This window comes from Cydia strobilella, chromosome 18 (assembly GCF_947568885.1).
Source record: "Cydia strobilella chromosome 18, ilCydStro3.1, whole genome shotgun sequence".
Taxonomy (NCBI): Eukaryota; Metazoa; Arthropoda; class Insecta; order Lepidoptera; family Tortricidae; genus Cydia; species Cydia strobilella.
In genome coordinates this window covers 15,436,617-15,460,829 of record NC_086058.1, presented here as the reverse complement: position 1 = coordinate 15,460,829, position 24,213 = coordinate 15,436,617, and the positions used below count along the sequence as shown (strand labels likewise).

The following is a 24,213-nucleotide window of genomic DNA, read 5'->3' as shown; positions in this document are numbered from 1 at the left end:
CAGACAGACAGGCATTGCCGTCAAACATAATAACACCCCTCTTTTTTGCTTCGGGGGTTAAAAAGTCACAATATGTTTTGTTCAGAAAACTAGGAATCATATAATTTAAATAAATTAAAATGAAACCGATATTGTATAAATCGTTAGTGGCAGCGACGTGCCTACCGCCGCGATTACCGAAGTTCTCAGAGTGACAGGGAAAGATGCCCGCAATTTGCGAACTTTGGTGTTCGAGCTACCTAATACTGTTAGCCGGGTTCTGAACGTGCTGTAACTGACAGCGCGGCTGTCATCGGAGCGATCTGTCAAGTCAAGATGGCTTCCCGCCAACAAGGGGTAGCGTCGGTCTCTCGGTCTCGGCCATAGACCTAGCATTATACAGATCAGCTATACGCGTGCGTCCGTGAGGGACAAAACATACGCAATGCGACAATATGATTGGTCGAGAAGATTTGTAGCCCACTATAAACCATACTAAATTGACCGTGGGGAAAAAAAAAAGTGAGACAAGGACAAACAATAACAGCGCTTTCTCTGCTACTCCTACTGAAAGATACATCATTATTGGCCACAGCATCATGACAGATGATTGTTGCAGCGACAGTTTATTATGAAGTAGAGGTCTGTGCGCCGTCGGAATCTGAGGTGCGGCACATCTCTTCCTGTGGCTGTAAAGTCCAATCGCAGCACGACACTTTCTGCCGCAAAGATCGCAGAAGAAACGCGGGTCTGTTGGTGGTTCCTGTGAAGCCCGGAGTCTTTTCTGCTTCAAATCATCGAGCCAGACTTCGTCATGCTTCGCTACGCCATCACGTAGAAGGTTACGCCATCCCGCTCTTTCAAGGGCTTCCGTTTCCCAGGTGTTCGGGTCGATGCCAAAGGACAACATGTCCCGCTTGCAGGAATCCTTATAGCGAAGCATGGGGCATGAAAGATACATAAGATAAGACTATCCCGTTCGGTCATTTCCCCCCACCCCTCATGACCCATCCAGTTACTAGATTCATGGTTTCGGCATTGTGGTATATCAAGTATCAAAAATAAATCGTTTACTGTGCTTTACTGTTATTAATACTTACTATACTTAGGCCCTCGGACCTTATGTAGAGTACTTTACAAATGCCACACGCACTCATCGATGTGTGAGCTCCCTCTAATCACGGGAAGTAGCAAATGTAACCAGTTACCGCGATTCCGCGTTGTAGATTGTAGATAACTTTTCATGTTATGCTGTGAAATGTAATGAATTAAAAAAAAATACTGTACAGATATATATTAACAGCAACAGTCTTCACTGCGTATACCAGGACATTAGGTCCTTAGGAGTAAAAAGTTGGAGAAGGAAAGCCACAAACAGGACTGGAGAGATTTGCTTGACCAGGCTAAGGCCCACCCGCGGCTATAGTGCCTCAGAGCCTCAGATGATGACGAGTCTTCACTGACCAGACCTTTCAACCTTAACTTCATCGCAGAATAAATAATAGTACTGCCGTACAGAATATCTGTCGTAATACACTCGTTTTGTTAGAGAGTAACCTTCTGTATAATCTATATCTAGTACTAATATTTATTATGTGGCTGTACATAAATATAAATATCATTATCTGATCATCTATTCAATCTATTGATATCATGACCGGACGTCACTCACGCAACGCTAGGGTAATGAAACTTGCTACGGAAGAGTGCTCCAGTGTTCCTGTGGCCTCGCCTTATAGCCCTGAGGCGGTCAAGAGGGGTTTTTAGTGGGTAAACCGTGGGCCCCATGAGCCTATACGGGAGTCCCACATAACCATCCCAGGCCCGTCCCCGCGCCTGGGTGGTATGCGAAAAGCATTTTCCCCTCTATATAAAACAAAAAAGGTAATGAAACTTTTAGTTTCATTCGCGGCGGTTTTGGTAAATCGATTATGTAGGTGGGGTCCTGCGGGTATTCCCTGTGGATACAACCCCATAACCTTACGCATAAACTACCACATGCCGTTTTATGAAGCGTTTGCCACTTACCCAGGAGATACATCCATCCGTCCGTCCGTCTGTCAAGACCTTTTATCTCGGAAAACCGTGAAGGTATCGAGTTAAAATTAAAACTATATACTCAGGTCTACAGTCCCTTGAAGCTGTGAAAAAATTAAACTTCTAAGATAACGTAAAAAAATATACGGCCGTTTATGCCGCAGAAAACGTACCTATATTTCGACACTCTCAAGGGAATCAAAATTTATAGGGTACCTACTTCCCGTTCACCTAGATCTATGAAATTTGACGAAGTAATATTGTCTTACACTACAAGTCCAGGGAAAAATCTGAAAACTATAAATCCCCTCGCCCTTGGGTGGGCGAGTCCGACTCGCACTTGGCTGGTTTTTTATATCATTAACAATTGTAGCTCGTGTATCTTTCTTTCATGGAAAGCATTATTTGGTGAAGTGGAAGAACTGTTGATGATTATTTTATATACAAGACCATAGAATGATTAACGGAACCCCCTAAGTGATTAAATCTAATTGTTATGACGTGCGCTATGGCTATACATTATTTCGATAGTAGGTACTTTAAACTGTTCTTTAATCAGTTTTTTCTGTGTGTTCTATAAACATGTGTCATGAATTTAAGCAACTCTATCCTCAACAGATGGAGAAAGTAAAGGAGAACATTCTAATCCGCGAGCCACTATCGCTCCGCTGGCTTGTCCTGGGCGCGCTGAGCTGTGCACTAGCAGCATTTGCTCTGCTGGCAGCAGGAGACCTACTACCGGAACCACTCACGCAAGCCGCTGAACCGACCAGATTTATTGCGGAGAACGCGCACAAACACCTTGTTAACCTAACTTCTATAGGCCCTAGGGTGAGTATATAAGTTCTACGGGATGGGGTGTGCAACATCCTTAGTCAATCTCACTTCTATTGGTTCTAGGGTAATGTTTAGATACAGTATACAACTCGGCGCGCTGAGCTGCTGAACCACTCACGCAAGCCGCTGAACCGACCAGATTTATTGCGGAGAACGCGCACAAACACCTTGTTAACCTAACTTCTATAGGCCCTAGGGTGAGTATATAAGTTCAACGGGATAGGGTGCAACATCCTAGTCAATCTCACTTCTATTGGTTCTAGGGTAATGTTAAGATACAGTATACAACTCGGCGCGCTGAGCTGCTGAACCACTCACGCAAGCCGCTCAATCGACCAGATTTATTGCAGAGAACGCGCACAAACACCTTGTTAACCTAACTTCTATAGGCCCTAGGGTGAGTATATAAGTTCAACAGGATAGGGTGCAACATCCTAGTCAATCTCACTTCTATTGGTTCTAGGGTAATGTTTAGATACAGTATACAACGCGGCGCGCTGAGCTGCTGAACCACTCACGCAAGCCGCTCAATCGACCAGATTGAACACCTTGTTATTCTAACTTATATTGATCCTAGGGTAAGTATATTTACAAAGGTGAGAGATCAAAATCCATTTAGCATCAAGGCTTTTCCTAAACAGCTTGCGCATCAAGAAGCAACCCAAAATATATAATTTTGTAGTTGCTTCTCATAATCACCAGGCTGTATTTCTCTTACTACTGAGCACAGCACAGCCCTCCAAAGAGGATTTTGGGCTACAGACCCCACGCCAGTCCATTGTGGAATGAGGACTTCTTCCACACCTTTGAATTTCTTTATTTTCACCATATTTTCTTTCGAATATTTCGTACATAAGTTCCGAAAACGAATTGGTTTGAACCCACTTCACCCTCGGTTTAAAAGCCAACCATCTTAGCTTAGAAACTAAAATAGCATTTAAAATTAGGTTGACATAATGGCTTCAAGAAAAATGTTTTATAGTAGGTTGTATAGTAATGCAGGTTGAATACGTGGAACTATTGTATTTTTAAGAATTTTTATTGCAACCGTGTTCTTGCAAATAAAAATTTATGATTATGATTGTTGCTATCAGTTTTTTATTACATGCCAGTCTAGAATACTATGTAAGACTTGGTGTGATATGTAGTTTATTACTAGCTCTACAGATTGTTCATAATGTCAGTGGCGTAACTAGGGGGGGGGGGGGGGGCAGAGGGGGCAAGTGGCGGGCGCCATCCAAGGGGGGGCCCCAAAAATGACAAAAGGCAGCAGCAGGGAAACTTTTGTCAGTCGTCAGGGGGCGCAAATTTGGTGACTGCCCCGGGCGCCATATCCTCTAGCTACGCCCCTGTAATATGGATTCGTTTCTGCAGGTCGCGGGCAGCTACGAGAACGAAGTGCTAGCGGTGGGTGTGCTAGTTGGCGCGCTGCGTGAGATCGCGGCCGGCGCTGCACCGCACCATATCATCGAAATAGATGTGCATACAGCTAGCGGCGCGTTCTCACTGTCTTTTCTGGATGGTTAGTTATTATCAAATTAATCACAGCTGTCACTCGGATGAAACTGTGATGTTATGTGTGTAATAGCAACATGTAGTCTGTTGCATTGGGTGATAATACATTGAAAAATTGTATTAGTATGATCCCACCGACTGCGCCATATAATATCTTGAATAGAACCTCGTCTTTACGGTTCTCGTTACATAATGAGAGTTGTAGCTGAAGCAGTCGCCGTACCCAAAAACGGTCTCGATGTACCTATATAAAGATAGATAGATAAAAACTTTATTCATTTCCACAACATACATGGTACATAGAAAACATGCAGCTTAGAATTAAACTTAAAAACTAGTTTACCATTCTTGAAATAAGTAAAAGAAAACAATAAAGATAGGATTCCGGTCCGGTCTCGACTCGAGCACCTTCTACAGTCAAGGTACCAAATATCGACACGGACAAAGTGCCAAAAATATGTATACACGGCCTTATTGCCGATGCGTTAAAGTAGTGTGTACATATTTTTTGGCACTTTGTCCGTGTCGATATATAATACGTTGACTGTGCCTTGGTCACCTTTTAGTATAGTATATGATATCTTTCAGCTTATAAAGATTGAACTGTTATTCAAATTCAAATAATTTATTTCAGAATAAAAATTCCATATACAATTACATTTACATTTAAAATAAAATAACTAATCCTAAATTAAAACTAAATATGTTAGTAACAATAGGTAATACTTAGAACAACTATGTTAGTACACAGGAAATAATTTGTTAATAAAATACTTTAAAATAAAATAAAATTACATTACATATGCAGGCATGAACAACGTCTACCGCGATGTCCAAAGCGTAGTGGCGCGCCTCTCTGCGCGCGGAGGCCGACCGCCGCCCGCGAGCCGAAGAAACGCACTTCTCATCAACAGCCACTTTGACACCGTGCCTGACAGCCCTGGTAAGTCTAATGTTGCTATTGTTGTAAGTGTGGACAAGACAGAATAATTGTAATAGGTATTAACAATACCTATACCGTGACTTCCAAAGCGTTTTGGCGCACCTATCGGCGCGCGGAGGCCGACCGCCGCCCGCGAGCCACCGAAACGCACTTCTCATCAACTGTCACTTCGACACCGTGCCTGATAGCCCTGGTAAGTCTAGTGTTGCTATTGTTGTAAGTGTGGACAAGACAGGATAATTGTAGGTATTAACAATACCTATACCGTGACTTCCAAAGCGTTGTGGCACACCTATCGGCGCGCGGAGGCCGACCGCCGCCCGCGAGCCACCGAAACGCACTTCTCATCAACTGTCACTTCGACACCGTGCCTGACAGCCCTGGTAAGTCTAATGTTGCTATTGTTGTAAGTGTGGACAAGACAGAATAATTGTAATAGGTATTAACAATACCTATACCGTGACTTCCAAAGCGTTGTGGCGCACCTATCGGCGCGCGGAGGCCAACAGCCTCATCATAAATCATAATTATGAATGATTTATTTCGTCATAAACTTACATAGTAACATTACAAGGAAAATAAATAATACTGCCACTTCGACACCGTGCACTTTAGAAGATGCGAGAACATTCATTGCGAGTTTCATGAAGGTAAATATGGGTAGGTAAGTGTAGCATACGGGTAAGAGGGGGCTAACGTAAAATTGCGGGTTTTATATTCAACTTTCACACGTTTTAGTCAAGGGCAAATGGCGTGAAAATATTGACACGGAAACTATATTTGCGAGCGCTGAAAAGGTTAAAGTTGGATCGATAGAAAAAACCGGCCAAGTGCGAGTCGGACTCGCACACGAAGGGTTCCGTACCATTACGCAAAAAAACGGCAAAAAAATCACGTTTGTTGTATGGGAGCCCCACTTTAATATTTTATTCTGTTTTTTAGTATTTTGTTGTTATAGCGGTAACAGAAATACATCATCTGTGAAAATTTTAACTGTCTAGCTATCACGGTTCATGAGATACAGCCTGGTGACAGACGGGCAGACAGCGGAGTCTTAGTAATAGGGTCCCGTTTTTACCCTTTGGGTACGGAACCATAAAAACACGGGGTATAGCAACATCTGCTGCAGGCTGCACTTAGTAGCAGCCAGTGTGAATTAATTCGGTTCTCATGAGAACCGTACTCTTTAATGCAGCTGCAGTTTTCCAATGCAATTTATTGATCGCTATATTGCTAGGTATGTTGAGATGGTTTGGACACGTGGAAAGAATGAGTAAAACATTTGATTCTGATTCTGAAAGAAGGCTAACAAAGAGAGTGTATAAGGGAGAGGTAGAAACGGGAGTTGGAAGGGGCAGGCCTCGGCGGACTTTCTCTGATCAGATCGGGGAAATCCTGAAGAAAGGCCAGGTCAAGATCACCCTAGAGGCGATAGTCTTTGGGGGAAAAGGATGGCGCCTGCCCGCCGGCTTGACGATCCAGGTGGAAAGAGAACCTGTCCAGGTCAAGGCCAACATCAAATATCTTGGCCTGGTCCTGGACAGAAAGTGGGATTTCGGGGAACATTTTACCCGACTTGCTCCCCGAATTGTGGGTGCGGCTTCTGCCCTAGGCAGGCTGCTGCCCAACGTGGGAGGATCGAGTGCCCCATGCCGCCGTCTCTTTGCGGGGGTTGTAAGAAGTATGGCCCTATACGGGGCCCCGATTTGGGCGGACCGGCTGTCGAGCGAGAACAAATCCCGGCTCCGGCGACCGCAAAGGGTGGTGGCCCTAAGAATAATTAGGGCCTACTCAACGGTATCCCATGCGGCAGCGTGTCTCCTCGCTTGCACCCCTCCGTGGGAGCTCGAAGCGCGGGTCCTAGCGGAGAGATACGTGTTGAGGGCAGAGGCCAGGGCTCGAGGAGAGCGTTTAGACCCAGAAGTGGTAGAGCGGGCAGACCGAGAGGCTAAGGTCAGGCTCCAAGAGCTATGGGAGACCGGCCTGGAGGACTCCCTCTATGGAACACGCACCATAGGGGCAATCCTCCCTCATATAGAGGCGTGGTTGAAGAGGGAACACGGGGCCCTATCATATAGGGCAACGCAGGTGATTACCGGACACGGCTGCTTCGGTCATTACCTGCACAACATAAAGAGGGAAATGGGGCCCCAGTGTCACGAGTGCGGCGACCCTGATGACACGGCCCAACACACCCTAGAGGTGTGCAGTCGTTGGGAAGGGAATCGCCGCGCTCTTGCAGCAGCAATAGGAACGACGGATCTCTCGCTGCACAGCGTAGTTGCGGCCATGCTGGGCAGCGAGAGGAACTGGAAGACGGTAATCTCCTTCTGCGAGGAGGTCATCTTGCAGAAGGAGACAGCGGAGCGGGGGCGCGAAGACGCGGCCGACGCGCCCCCGCTTTGGCGCAGACGAAGAGGGAGAAGACGTGCGCAGTACGCTGCTGTAAACCGCGTCCTCCCTCGGTAGGGCTAGTGGGTTGGGGGCCCACATTGCACGGTCCTACACGTCTGGGGGGAGAATCAGAAGCGTCCCTGATTCTCCCCTCCTTTGGTGCGGGTTCCCCGGTCTAATACCGGGAAAAGGCGGGGGGCATGGTGGAAGAATGAATGCGCAAGCCCATGATGCCCCCATACAACGTCTGAGAGGGTGACGCCGCAGGGGATGTTAGTGGGTATTCTCCTCCCTATCCTCTGGTTAGAGGATGTATACGGGAGGAGCGAGTCCCACATACCACCCCCCCCCCCCAGCCCGGGGGGTGAGATGCGTAAATGCATTTACCCCTGCGTAATAAAAAAAAAAGGTCAAGATCACAATAAACCGGCGAGCGTGTATGAGGAATGTTATGAAAGTGAAGGAAGCGAAAGAGGTACGTCAGGATCGTAGCAAGTGGAAATCCGTGGTCTCTGCCTACCTTTCCGGGAAATAGGCGTGATTATATGTATGTATGTATGTATGTATGTATATTGGTCGTCGTCCACAATATTACTTAAATGACAATTCGTTATCCTCATTGCATGATAAACATTTTTCACCACACCAGGCTCTCTTTGTGATTCAAAAACTGATGAGAAAGTTGCATTTAAGTGATCATAAGAGTGGCAAAGTAATTGCATGTAGATTTTAAATTGTTTTCTCATGTCGGCTGGTAGAATTGACTTTTAAGTGATGATTTTGAATGATATTTAATAGCGTTCAATGGCGTTCATTTGTATTTGATTTGTAATGTTTTGCAGTTCGTATTTTCCTCGCGTTGCTTTGGTGAATAATTTTGCGTTTCATTCGGTAGCAAAGTTTGTTTAATCTTCGGCCGCGTACCTTGAAACCCTCGCGACACTCAATAGTCCACTGTTCGAAACACTCGCTACGTTACATAGAATATATCGTTTCACTGGTTTTTTTTTCTCAATTTTTTTGAGCCTTCGCTAAAACATATATACCTGGGCGAAACCTACAGTTTATAATACGGATAGAGATAAATAATAATAAAAAAATAAAAAAGCTTTATTACTTCCACACATACTTCAAAGATTCAAAGATTTATTTGTTCAACATAGGTAAGTTACAAGATGTTAAATACATATTTCAGTATCACTATGTCGTGCCTATTGGCATACAAATTCAATAAAAATACACGCTAATCATAATATCACAGAAAAACAATAATAGTCAAAACAAGGTTATGTCATGCAGCAAAATAAGTATTAAACCCACCTCCGACGTTTCGAGGACGGCGTTGTCCCCGTGGTCTCGGAGAAGACTGGCTAAAGTTGACATCAACATCTTCTAGGCGCGCGAGTTTTTCTAACTACCCGCACTTGGTCTTGTTTATTAACTTGAACGTTTTGCGCACTAGGGATGTTACCGGGTCGACACACAACACTCACAATATTCGATTTTTCAACTTTCGATATTTGGTTTCGCTTACACTTACTAATGACTGAGTTCCATGTGGATGAGATCTTAAAACAAACCCGTCCCGTCCGTCGTTGTAAATAATAATTAGTGAAAATCGTGAAAGTTTAAATCAGTGTTCATGCAGTAAATCTTAATTAGGTAATTCAGTTCAAACAAAATGAATATAAAAACATTAGAGTATAATAACTTAACTTAAAATTTAACATAAAAAATATGTGGGCCCCTTTCGGGTAAAAGCCTTTTACCCGAACACGGATAGAGATACTTACGTAAAATAGAGATGAAATTTTAACATCATCATAACATAACATACGTAACACGCGTTGTATCGCCTAGCAACCATCGTGACCCATTTATTGATTGATAAATTTTCGTGCAATAACCTTAATAGAAGAACATATCGTTGAATATCGTATCGACATAGACGGCCTACTTAGCTTCATTTAACGCGTATCGTTTTTTAAATCAATTTAATTTATTATGAGTCGGGTACAAATCACTGGATCGAGTTGCATAGTCCCAAGGTCATTTCGACAGAACGCCACTATATACCAAGATTGGTAAGAGAAGCCGTTGAAATTCACAAATACAAAAAATTTTAATCGTGAAGATGGGTTTAAACTGTCAAATGTGTGGAATCCTGTGATTTGTTTGTGTAAAAAACCAGTGATATCCGAATCAAACACGCGTAGTGACACCGTGAGTGTAGTGTGTTTGGACAGACCAACGAGTGTGAACGCGACCGGACCAACAAGTGTGAATGCGACCGTTGGTAACGTTGAAAGTGAACGCAGCCGACGCGCAAGAATGAGGGTAGACAGAGCGCTGTCTACACAACTTTGACACCCACCCGCTATCTTCAGTCACCCGTGAACATGATGCATGTAACTGCGTCGAAATATCGGGAGCTCACAAATAATACAAAAGGTAATCACGGTCTATATCCCGGTCAATATAAGTCTAGTGAAACTAACCGTGAATCATTCAAAACTCTAATTTAATTTATTGTTGAAATTGGTCTACGGCCAATAACCTTTTTAGTGTTCCGTACCCAAAGGGTAAAAGCGGGACCCTATTACTAAGACTCCGCTGTCCGTCTGTCACCAGGCTGTATCTCATGAACCGTGATAGCTAGACAGTTGAAATTTTGACAGATGATGTATTTCTGTTGCCGCTATAACAACAAATACTAAAAACAGAATAAAATAAATATTTAAGTGGGGCTCCCATACAACAAACATGATTTTTTGCCGTTTTTTGCGTAATGGTACGGAACCCTTCGTGCGCGAGTCCGACTCGCACTTGGCCGGTTTTTTATTTTGTCATGTCCCCGATCATGTTCTGATTTTAATTTATGTTTTATTTATGGACCAAAAATGTTAGGTAATATTGACAGCTGATAGATCAAATCCGCACACATGATAAAACAGTTTTAGAACAAGTTATAAACATCAGAATTGTCGTTGTACAATTACAAAATCTATAGCTCGTCCCTTCGGTCTTGTTTTAATTTATCATGTGTTATCGCGTGTTTATTTTATATATTTGATAATACATACAATCTAGCTAGCAAATACAATATCAATCCACAGCGCAGGTTTCGTCATAGTTGCTACACACAAAACCGGCCAAGTGCGAGTCGGACTCGTGCAAGAAGGGTTCCGTACCATTACGCAGAAAATGGCAAAATAATCACGTTCGTTGTATGGGAGCCCCACTTAAATATTTATTTTATTCTTGTTTTTAGTATTTGTTGTTATAGCGGCAACAGAAATACATACTTACTGCTATGGCGCAACGACCCGAAGTGGATCTTGGCGTCCGACACCAAAGCCCGCCATGCTACTCCGTCCAAAGCCGTTTCTGTCCACACAATACATCATCTGTGAAAATTTCAACTGTGGCTAACACGGTTCATGAGACTGGTGACAGACAGACGGACAGCGGAGTCTTAGTAATAGCAAAGATAGATATAACTTATTACGTATATACGTATTTTTATAGATGGATACAGTATAAGGAAAAAACGTGCCTCGAAAATCACGAAAATTTGACTCTCGATCAGATGGCGCCACTAGTTTTGGCCTACTCTCGTATAGAGGGCGTTGACGGTTTCGTTTGTTATTTATAATTTTAACGCATATCTGTGAAAGAACATGGGTCAAAATCATATAAAAATAAAAAATGCAAATAATAAAATCATTTATCCATATTTAGATACATTTTAACGTATTTTTATAAATCTTCATTTTTAGTTTTAAAGTATGTCGATAGATGGCAGTGAATTTACTGGGGTTACAAAATTTACTATGACAGTACCGCTTTAGTATAAGTTACTCTATGGTAATAGGGTCCCGTTTTTACCCTTTGGGTACGGAACCCTAAAAATGGTATCCACAACGTGCTTCGTCAAAAACATATATTTTACGTTTTTTTGCTATTTGTCAAAAAGAGCTCAAAAATATGTGAACTTACGACTATAGTCTAAGGTGTAAGAGCGTACACATATTTTTTAAACTGGGAATGTATATATATTTATGCCCTGGCCTGTACAGTCCCTTGAAGCTGTGATAAAATCGAAACAAAGTTAACGTGAAAAAAAGATACGGTCGTTTTTATGCCGCAAAAAACGTTAATTATATGTTTTTGACGAAGCACGTTGTGGATACATAAGGGTTGCGTTTTTTCCTTTTGAGGTACGGAACCCTAAAAACATCATCACTTGATTGATTTTATTTTTTCTACTCGTAAAAATCATTCGCATTCGACAAGCAACAGAACCTAACGCTGAATTTTTAGTACAATTTTCCTCACCACTCAATTTACAAAATTAAAACATATACCTTGAACGTTGAATTAGTCATTAAGATCTGTAATAGTTTGATGAAGTCTGTACCTATTGTTGATAATTACTTCAAATTTTTCCTCTAAAGAACCTTTATCGACAACATTCTATTTTAATTGACATATGTGCCATTTTAAACCAAAAGGGTACTTATTGTCGCTTGTCAGTAAGGCGATATTTCCATATAGCTTCAATTAGAAATCAACCTTATCGACAAGCGACAATGTGGTACCTTTTGGTTGAAAACGTCACATTTTTTTCTCGCAGTGCCGACGCGAAAATTGCGTAAGACCAAGGGACTTAGGTATATGAACATATGACCTTTTTATTTTATGGTAGAAAAATACAGGTTATTTACTTCGGCTTGCGGTAACCGGTATTGGTACCTTTTAAGATATGGTTAACTGTGTTATTTATCACTCAACCTTATGAAACAAAGTCTCACGCCGCGCCTGTCTGTTTGTGTGTATGTATGTTCGGGTTTACTAATGTATTGCCAAAAATCGTTTCCCAAAGTATTACTTCCCAAACTATTTTACGCAAATTATCATTTGGCAAAATTTCATTTCGCAAATTTTCATAATCCAACCTAACCTAACCCAACCTAGTACGTCATTTTCATTTCGCAAGTATGGGGTTGGGAAATGAAATGGTTGCGAAGTAAAAAACTTGCTAAAATTTCATTTTGGGAAATGAAACTGATGCCATAAGTTTGTTGGGAAGTGAAATTTGACGAAAAATATTTTGGATAAAACGGCGGTATCCCGTATGTTCGCGATATACTCAAAAACTACTGAATGGATTTTAATGCGGTTTTCACCTATCAGTAGAGTGCTCTAAGAACAAATTAAATTATTTTCTATGAAAATATTTTAATTTGTGGTTTTTCAAGTAGACACACTACTACCACACACAATTAACGCCACAAGCCTTCGGGAATTGTCATATACTTGGAAATTTCGACCCATGCCACCGTGACCGGATAGCCGAGCGGTTCAGGCACCTGTCCGGTAAACGGGGTACGCTGGTTCGATTCCAGCTCTGGACACCGGAGGCTTTGGTAATTTTTCCTTCGTATATGACATTTATTTCAGTTTATCAGTAGAGTGATTCTTGAGGAAGGTTTAGGTGCCGTAAAATGGTCCTACTTTGCTCCCTGGTGGGTAACTATGCTCCAATTAAAAAAAAGGACAACCTCTAATATATTCAAACATAATATTACTATATTATTGTTTATATACTCAGATAAACAAAATTGTATATATATTTTGAATTGCTACGTTAGTCATAAAATTCATCTCTCTTTTTTGGCAGGGCCTATTAATTTAGCGCACAATGGGGTAACTTTCCACCCCTAAGTAAACTATAGGTAGGAGCAAAAAATACCCCAAACAATGGGTATCTTGTGCTCCTTATTTATAACTTCGTTTTATATAAAACAACATTTCATATAGTTGATTTACCGATAAAATATGTTAAATAAGATGTTCTTCTTAATATTCAATTCGCCTGAATATTTAATAATGAACAATAAAAAAAATATTCTAGATTTCCTTAAAGTGGAGCAAATATTGGAGCAAAGTAGGACCATTTTACGTGTATAATTTGTTAAGGTTTTGTGTAACCAGTGCGAAGCCGCGGTTCGGGTCGCTAGTATATTATAATATCATATTACGAACCCGCCATTTTAAAACGAGATGTTTAAAATGACATGAAACTTGACATGAACATTTATGTAACATATTTTCTACTCGCTCTTTATTTACTTGAAATTATATTACACAATCTAGCAACGAAAACTACCAGATAAGCAGACATACATACATGTTACTTGAGTCAAATATAGATATAACTCCGTGTAAAAAACGTGCCTCGCAAATCATGAAAATTTGATTCTGGATCAGATGGCGCCACTAACTTTGGCCTACTCTCGTATAGAGGGCGTTGACGGTTTCGTTTGTTATTTAACAATTTTAACGCATATCAGTGAAAGAACATGGGTCAAAATCATAAAATCATTTATCCATATTTATTTATCGTATTTTTATAAATCTTCATTTTTAGTTTTAAAGTGTGTCGATAGATGGCAGTGAATTTACTGTGGTTACAAAATTTACTATGACAGTACCGCTCTATCCTATTATACCCTCTTTGCTTGAATGTTAATGTCACTTGATTGTATAGCGACTAGCGACGGCTAGGTTCGTGTGACTCTTAAGAATATTCTAGGGAGTTATTCTTCATATGTGGCTTTCCATAAGAGAAGGTCCCTTGTACACATACATGGAGCATAAGTACCCTTTAGGCACAGGGCGGACACGCTATACATCAGAAATCACTTGCGTTTCTATGTGTGAACGGCATGTCTGTACACGCGGCATGCGTCATAGTGTGAGTAAGTTGCTTAAAAATTGTACTGAGCGGCCGGCAAACAGCCGTCAATCTGCTGTCGCGGTGCGAGGCAGGGACCGGACAACCCTTTCCGCGATAAAACCCTTTCAATGGGCGACACTTAAACACGGCTAACACATTGAAAGACTTTCCCTTTTGAACTGCAAGCCCATTCATACCCCTACCTTTGACTAACCCTTACCGAAAAGCTAACCAAAAATAAGGCTAGCCCTTAATAAGGGTTACCCTTATCTTTAAGCGCTTTTTATAAAGGTTTCCCTTTGCGTGAAAGAGACAGGATTAGTATATAGGTATATCTACTGTAGTGTATGAAAAGGAAAGAAAATACGTGCCGTCAAAGAACGCCGCCGTCGCCGCCGACGATCGCTCGGATTCGAAGTAATGTGTGCTTTATGAACAAGGTACACGACTTAAATTAGCACGGTTATATGCTAAAAGGGAAGCCCTTTATAAGGCTAACCTTTATAAGCAATATGCAAGGTGTTGGTGAGCTGATGATAAGGGTTTTGTAAGGGTATTTGGGCTACCGATTACTCAAATGTGGTAGCTTTATATAAGGGTTTTTAAAAGCAAAACAAAGGGTTTCGTCTGGCAAAGGGTATGGTGAGTTAAGCCTTATGCAATACCCTTATAAAACTCCGATAAGGGATAGCGGGCCGGTCCCTGGTGCGAGGTAATTCGAGTCGGGGCGGGGCGGTGCGTGGCCGTTCTGTATGATAATACTATTATTTATTCAGCTTATTTTGTGCTTTAGGCATGGAACGCCACATATAATCGTAAAAAAATTTAAAGTATGAAGATAGATTAGTCATATTGACACTCACTATCAGATAAATAAGTTAATAAACATTGGACATACCTAGTTCTAGTTACTTTCTGATAAATAGATAAAAAATGTTTTCGTAGATTTCATAGGCCAATCAAGTTAGATTAATTCCCAGCAAGTTGGAAATCATTTTAATACCTTTATTTGGTCCTAAATGCGTGTAATTGTAATCCGAGTTTGCTCTATCACAGGAGGTACCTATGCATACATTTTTGCTCTTTTGTCAGTTTTTTGCTTGTACATCGAAAATGGTACATCATCCGACGAAAAATTTGTTGTAATCATGATGAAAATTGATATCTGAGGATCCGAATTCGTAGTCTAAATTGTAAAAAATGGCCGCCATTAAAAATCCGAAAACGCGTCTTTGACTCTTTACGTCTCTTTAGTGCCATATGTAATTGATGGTGGGTTCCTTTTACAACGAGTGGTTTGGCAATCCAAGAAAAAAATTATCTCCTAAGGGCCCTAATTTATGCACACCTCGGGGATGGAGCAAAGAGCAAACTCGGACTACACGCATTTTTGAAATTGAAATTGAAATATTTATTGCAGACCGTGGTCCATAGTGTGTTAGTATAGGTACAATTAATATTTAAATGTAGGTAACATAGGTAATTAAATTATGGTTAGTTATTACATAGGACACAAAACAATTACAAAAAAAATTTACGACCAAATGAAAGTTTTAAAACGATTTCCAGCTTGCTGGGAATTAATTTCCCAAAACGCTATTTTTGGATCTAATTTGATTGTCCTAATATAGATCGATGGTGTAACAAATAACAACTTTTTACCTAACTACGATAAAGCTAAAATTATAATGAAGTTTATCTACGCACATATGACTAGCATTATTACAACCAATTTTACTATAAGAACTTTCTTATCTGTGGTAGTAGATAAAATCTGTACTTTAATGTTATTACCATGGAGACTATATAAAGGAGTCAAATCTCTATGTATGAAAAGTGTCCATCAAAAAACAGTAATTAGGCGGCGCCACCATAATACACCAAAATACTACCAAAAACAACCTACGTAATTTGGTCGGGTTATTTGTTGCCTTATATGGTTCATGTTATACTTATGTCCCAGAGCCTAACTAGCGCCACCGGAGAGATTAGAAACTATTATTTAAAGCTGAAAGCGGTCACTTTTGCAACAATTCTGCCATAAAAGATTGGCATCCTTTCTATACCATCCATAGTTATTACATTATAGATTTTTGTAAGGTTATGAGTTTAAATTTGGAACAGCTGTCGGAACTCAAGTGGGTCTCTATTCTAGAATCCATAGATATTAAAATTAAAACAGTGATCCATGGAGACTATATAAAGGAGCCAAATCTCTATGTATGAAAAGTGTCCATCAAAAAACAGTAATTAGGCGGTGCCACCATACACCGAAATACTACCAAAAACAACCTACGTAATTTGGTCAGGTTATTTGTTGCCTTATATGGTTCATGTTATACTCATGTCCCAGAGCCTAACTAGCGCCACCGGAGAGATTAGGAAATATTATTTAAAACTGAAAGCGGTTACTTTTGCAACAATTCTGCCATAAAAGATTGGCATCCTTTCTATACCATCCATAGTTATTACATTATAGATTTTTGTAAAGTTATGAGTTTAAATTTGGAACAGCTGTCGGAACTCAAGTGAGTCTCTATTCTAGAATCCATAGATATTAAAATTAAAACAGTTATCGATACGAAACGTCAATTCAGCATGTTGTTTTAAATATAAACCGCACGACATTTGATCTCGAGTGACATGAGAAGCGGGACTTTATTCGTTTGTCTATAGTTACAAATTAAAAAAAACATTCGTCTTGATGGAGGATCGAATTGCTGCCATTACTGATGTCATTTGTTTGTTGGTTTTTTGCTGTTATGAAAGTAGAATTGTGAAAAGTTTGTTATTTACATTTTAGTTGAAAATATGAGTAGTTTGTTTCTGTATTTGTTCAAATATATTTTTATTGCATTATTTTAATATATAGAGTCTATAGATATTTTACAGATATCACTAGTAGCAATGCAGGTCATTTCCCTACGGCTTCTGAACCCATCTAAAGGGGCCCATTGACTAACAGTCCGCCGGACGATATCGGCCTGTCAGTTGTTCGGAACTGTCAAATTTTTGTTCTAACTGACAGGCCGATATTGTCCGACGGACTGATAGTCAGTGGGCCCCTTTAGAGTACTTACGATAAGTCTGTAGATAAAGTAGTGTATGCAACTGTACATAATTAGGCCTTTAAACACTCGTCATAAAACCACACTTGTTTTAAGGCCTCTCATTATGCATCAGTTGCTTAAACTACTATTATGGGTACCTAATTGTAATTACCTATGGATCATAGGCTATGAGTAATGTATTCTCAGATGTCATAATGAATCTACCTCTTTTTAATGAGTTTTTGATCATTGAAACCGCAAAAAAAGTGATTGGTCTTGGTTTTTCAGTGTATCTTTGTAAATTGGATTCCATGAGCGCTGTGAAACAATTTGCATTTGTGTAGACAACAACCTGATTGATTAATAAGGTTAAAACCCCATAGGTCATAATGGTTCCAACTGGAACCTAAAAGAAGTCTATGATATATATTTAGCTCCGCTTATAGTTGTAAGGGTTCCGTACCCAAAGGGTAAAAACGGGACCCTATTACTAAGACTCCGCTGTCCGTCTGTCTGTCACCAGGCTGTATCTCATGAACCGTGATAGCTAGACAGTTGAAATTTTCACAGATGATGTATTTCTCTTGCCGCTATAACAACAAATACTAAAAACAGAATAAAATAAATATTTAAGTGGGGCTCCCATATAACAAACGTGATTTTTTTGCTGTTTTTTTCCGTAATGGTACGGAACCCTTTGTGCGCGAGTCCGACTCGCACTTGGCCGGTTTTTTTTCACTACCTAAGGCTTATGAAATAAAACTATGAAAACGGATGTTGACCACGTTGACCCGTTGACCACGAACGCTGTAAAGAGTTCGAAACGTCGGGATGTATTATAAATTCAATATACGCGATATAATCCGTTTTCATAGTTTTATTTCATGAGTAACTATCGCGGTAACCGAAGACAATACCTAAGGCTTGTTTACAAAATCAGGTAGCCATAGGAAAATGTAAGTTAATCGTTTCCTGCACACGATACTGAAAACAAACAAGTTAGTTTGCGTTAACATTTAGATAAGAAAATACAATTATTTATTTGGAGAAACCCTAAGTGTAAGGCCTGAGTGGACGCTCGAAGCGGAGCGTTCAGCGGGGCGTGCACCGTGGCGTCGGGCTCACAAGTGATGTGAGCAGCGTGCACTAAGGCCGCTCCTATACGTTTGCATTTGTTTAACATGGACGCCGCACGCCCCGCCCCGCTGCACGCCTAACTCGAGCGTCCACTCAGGCCTTACACTAAGCTGCGGAAGAGTGCTCCAGTGTTCCTGCGGCCTCGCCTTATAGCCCTGAGGCGGTCAAGAGGGGTTTTTAGTGGGTAAACCGTGGGTCCCATGAGCCTATACGGGAGTCCCACATAACCATCCCAGGTCCGTCCCCGCGCCTGGGTGGTATGCGAAAAGCATTTTCCCCTCTATAAAAAAAAAGGCCTTACACTAAGAGTTGGTGAATTTGGATTGTAATTTTTTTTTTAAATGTTTTATTTCGAAAATCATATCACGATATGAGGTTTTCAAACAGTTTCCGACACTTTCTGCGATATAATAATCGAGGATTGAAGATACTTATGTTATGACCTTAGTTATCGAACCATAGTAAATAAATCCGTCACTCGCGTAGGTAATTGTCAAAGCTATCATTGTCATCAATTGTCATAATATATATTTTTTAGTTAAATCAAACAAAGTAATGATTTTTACCTAGTGTCGATGCGTAATATGCATATGCTGAGCCCGCTCCTTTTGTCGCGCATGCCAATTTTTTTATGTTATTTGTAAACATAGAGTAACTTATACTAGAGCGGTACTGTCATAGTAAATTTTGTGACCCCAGTAAATTCACTGCCATCTGTCGACACACTTTAAAACTAAAAATAAATATTTATAAAAATACGATAAAATGTATTTAAATATAGATAAATGATTTTTTTAATTTGCATTAATTATTTTTATGATTTAGACCCATGTTCTTTCACTGATATGCGTTAAAATTGTTAAATAACAAACGAAACCGTCAACGCCATCTATACGACAGTAAGCCAAAGCTAGTAGCGCCCTCTGAACGAGAATCAAATTTTCTTGATTTTCGAGGCACGTTTTTTCCTTAGACTATATCCATCTATCTTTGTTTGTAAATATATTCCTGTAATTTCTCTTTTGTTGTGTGGCAATAAATGTTTTCTTATTCTTATTCTAATATTAGTAAATGATTAATTAATGTACATATATAAAAAGCATGTTTGTAGGGTTGATGTCTTAATATAATTTAAATTTTTATCAATGTTTAAAAAAAAAACGCTGGTTTAGACTAAACAGTAGATTTGATTGCTTAATATATCAAAACCTTGTTCCTACGTGTGGGAATGATTCACAAAAATAATAGTTCGAATCCGCGAAGACCTTCTACCTATATATTGCTTGTATTTCGCTTTCTGTGTATTTTTTTAACTTTATGGTGCACAATAATAGTTATTTGTTATACAAGGGTGCAAAGTTGTATTTTACCCGCGAGTGTAGAATTGAAACACAAGCAAGCGAAAGGATTCTATAGGTGAACCACGAGCGAAGCGAGTGGTTCTAAAATAGAATCCTGAGCGTAGCGAGTGTTTCAACACACGAGAAGTAAAATACATTTGCGCCCGTGTATAACACAAAACTTTTCACCTCACTATAGCGAGGAAAATGCAACATCCACAGGCGTTAGATCATCTTCATCACTGGAATCACTCATTTCTTTACGATATTATAACAGAAAACTCTGGAAGTTGTGTATTTTTACGCGAGTCGGTGAGAAAAGTTTTTTAGTAAAAAAATTGTTGACAATGTTGACATTTCTGACGTATGAAATGTCAACGATGCGTTTTGAAATTGCATCGACTCAACTTGTGCGTTCAGAATTATATTTAACATTATTATAAAAAAAACAAACGTTTCTTATGGAATTTTAAGGTTTATGACTTAAAATTATTAAATAAAGCTAAATTTGGTATTTTTCATTAGATTCTCAAACCATTTAGTTAATGATAATTAATATCGAACGAATCATTGTCATAAACGATTTACGTTTTGTTATCTGTCAAGCTACTTAAACACGCTCCATCCAAGGTCAAATTACTTTTCCCACTAGTGGATAAAACGCGTTTTTCCCCGCTTGTATTGAAGGATAAAAGACAACTTTCCGAGTTAGTGAGGGGAAAAGAATATTTACTTACTTACTTACCTCCGTAAAAGATGATGTCGTGAAGAACCTAAATGTGGAATGGAATACTTCAAGTGTTACACACAGTGCGATGGTCACGCTTATCACAGAAACACTTGTTAAAACGCACTTACACCACCGTGTCTAATAAGTCCGAATACAGTACAAATATTAAATAAAATGTACGAATAGTTACTACAATCAAAGATAGATATAACTCCGTAATAGATGGATACAGTCTAAGGAAAAAACGTGCCTCGAAAATCAACAAAATTTGATTCTTGTTCAGAGGGCGCTACTAGTTTTGGCCTACAGTCGTATAGATGGCGTTGACGGTTTCGTTTGTTATTTAACAATTTTAACGCATATCAGTGAAAGAACATGGGTCAAAATCATAAAAATAATTAATGCAAATAAAAAAAATCGTTTATCTATATTTATGTACATTTTATCGTATTTTTACAAATCTTCAATTTTAGTTTTAAAGTGTGTCGACAGATGGCAGTGAATTTACTGGGGTTAAAAAATTTACTATGACAGTACCGCTCTAGTATAAGTTACTCTATGGTTACACACAGTGCGATGGTCACGCTAATCACAGAAACACTTGTTAAAACGCACGTACACCACCGTGTCTAATAAGTCCGAATACAGTACAAATATTAAATAATATAAATGTACGAATAGTTACTACAATCAAAGATAGATATAACTCCGCAATAGATGGATACAGTCTAAGGAAAAAACGTGCCTCGAAAATCAACAAAATTTGATTCTTGTTCAGAGGGCGCTACTAGTTTTGGCCTACAGTCGTATAGATGGCGTTGACGGTTTCGTTTGTTATTTAACAATTTTAACGCATATCAGTGAAAGAACATGGGTCAAAATCATAAAAATAATTAATGCAAATAAAAAAAATCGTTTATCTATATTTATGTACATTTTATCGTATTTTTACAAATCTTCAATTTTAGTTTTAAAGTGTGTCGACAGATGGCAGTGAATTTACTGGGGTTAAAAAATTTACTATGACAGTACCGCTCTAGTATAAGTTACTCTATGGTTACACACAGTGCGATGGTCACGCTAATCACAGAAACACTTGTTAAAACGCACGTACACCACCGTGTCTAATAAGTCCGAATACAGTACAAATATTAAATAATATAAATGTACGAATAGTTACTACAATCAAAGATAGATATAACTCCGTAATAGATGGATACAGTCTAAGGAAAAAACGTGCCTCGAAAATCAACAAAATTTGATTCTTGTTCAGAGGGCGCTACTAGTTTTGGCCTACAGTCGTATAGATGGCGTTGACGGTTTCGTTTGTTATTTAACAATTTTAACGCATATCAGTGAAAGAACATGGGTCAAAATCATAAAAATAATTAATGCAAATAAAAAAAATCGTTTATCTATATTTATGTACATTTTATCGTATTTTTACAAATCTTCAATTTTAGTTTTAAAGTGTGTCGACAGATGGCAGTGAATTTACTGGGGTTAAAAAATTTACTATGACAGTACCGCTCTAGTATAAGTTACTCTATGGTTACACACAGTGCGATGGTCACGCTAATCACAGAAACACTTGTTAAAACGCACGTACACCACCGTGTCTAATAAGTCCGAATACAGTACAAATATTAAATAATATAAATGTACGAATAGTTACTACAATCAAAGATAGATATAACTCCGCAATAGATGGATACGGTCTAAGGAAAAAACGTGCCTCGAAAATCAACAAAATTTGATTCTTGTTCAGAGGGCGCTACTAGTTTTGGCCTACAGTCGTATAGATGGCGTTGACGGTTTCGTTTGTTATTTAACAATTTTAACGCATATCAGTGAAAGAACATGGGTCAAAATCATAAAAATAATTAATGCAAATAAAAAAAATCGTTTATCTATATTTATGTACATTTTATCGTATTTTTACAAATCTTCAATTTTAGTTTTAAAGTGTGTCGACAGATGGCAGTGAATTTACTGGGGTTAAAAAATTTACTATGACAGTACCGCTCTAGTATAAGTTACTCTATGGTTACACACAGTGCGATGGTCACGCTAATCACAGAAACACTTGTTAAAACGCACGTACACCACCGTGTCTAATAAGTCCGAATACAGTACAAATATTAAATAATATAAATGTACGAATAGTTACTACAATCAAAGATAGATATAACTCCGTAATAGATGGATACAGTCTAAGGAAAAAACGTGCCTCGAAAATCAACAAAATTTGATTCTTGTTCAGAGGGCGCTACTAGTTTTGGCCTACAGTCGTATAGATGGCGTTGACGGTTTCGTTTGTTATTTAACAATTTTAACGCATATCAGTGAAAGAACATGGGTCAAAATCATAAAAATAATTAATGCAAATAAAAAAAATCGTTTATCTATATTTATGTACATTTTATCGTATTTTTACAAATCTTCAATTTTAGTTTTAAAGTGTGTCGACAGATGGCAGTGAATTTACTGGGGTTAAAAAATTTACTATGACAGTACCGCTCTAGTATAAGTTACTCTATGGTTACACACAGTGCGATGGTCACGCTAATCACAGAAACACTTGTTAAAACGCACGTACACCACCGTGTCTAATAAGTCCGAATACAGTACAAATATTAAATAATATAAATGTACGAATAGTTACTACAATCAAAGATAGATATAACTCCGCAATAGATGGATACAGTCTAAGGAAAAAACGTGCCTCGAAAATCAACAAAATTTGATTCTTGTTCAGAGGGCGCTACTAGTTTTGGCCTACAGTCGTATAGATGGCGTTGACGGTTTCGTTTGTTATTTAACAATTTTAACGCATATCAGTGAAAGAACATGGGTCAAAATCATAAAAATAATTAATGCAAATAAAAAAAATCGTTTATCTATATTTATGTACATTTTATCGTATTTTTACAAATCTTCAATTTTAGTTTTAAAGTGTGTCGACAGATGGCAGTGAATTTACTGGGGTTAAAAAATTTACTATGACAGTACCGCTCTAGTATAAGTTACTCTATGGTTACACACAGTGCGATGGTCACGCTAATCACAGAAACACTTGTTAAAACGCACGTACACCACCGTGTCTAATAAGTCCGAATACAGTACAAATATTAAATAATATAAATGTACGAATAGTTACTACAATCAAAGATAGATATAACTCCGTAATAGATGGATACAGTCTAAGGAAAAAACGTGCCTCGAAAATCAACAAAATTTGATTCTTGTTCAGAGGGCGCTACTAGTTTTGGCCTACAGTCGTATAGATGGCATTGACGGTTTCGTTTGTTATTTAACAATTTTAACGCATATCAGTGAAAGAACATGGGTCAAAATCATAAAAATAATTAATGCAAATAAAAAAAATCGTTTATCTATATTTATGTACATTTTATCGTATTTTTACAAATCTTCAATTTTAGTTTTAAAGTGTGTCGACAGATGGCAGTGAATTTACTGGGGTTAAAAAATTTACTATGACAGTACCG

At 39.1% G+C, this 24,213-nt stretch overlaps 2 protein-coding genes across 2 annotated transcripts in view; one reads left to right on the top strand and one right to left on the bottom strand.

Annotated features, from left to right (window-relative positions):
- LOC134749601 (phospholipid phosphatase 3-like) overlaps positions 1-24,213 on the bottom strand; it is a 462,302-nt gene that overhangs the window by 171,273 nt on the left and 266,816 nt on the right. The window lies entirely within an intron of this gene.
- Positions 2,955-24,213, top strand: part of LOC134749693 (endoplasmic reticulum metallopeptidase 1-like) — a gene marked incomplete at its 5' end in the record, with an annotated part of 34,851 nt that continues 13,592 nt past the window's right edge. Inside the window, 3 exons of the mRNA XM_063684711.1 lie at positions 2,955-3,050; positions 4,228-4,375; positions 5,177-5,311. Of these exons, the coding sequence (XP_063540781.1) occupies positions 2,955-3,050; positions 4,228-4,375; positions 5,177-5,311 (379 nt within the window). The remainder of the gene's footprint in view (positions 3,051-4,227; positions 4,376-5,176; positions 5,312-24,213) is intronic.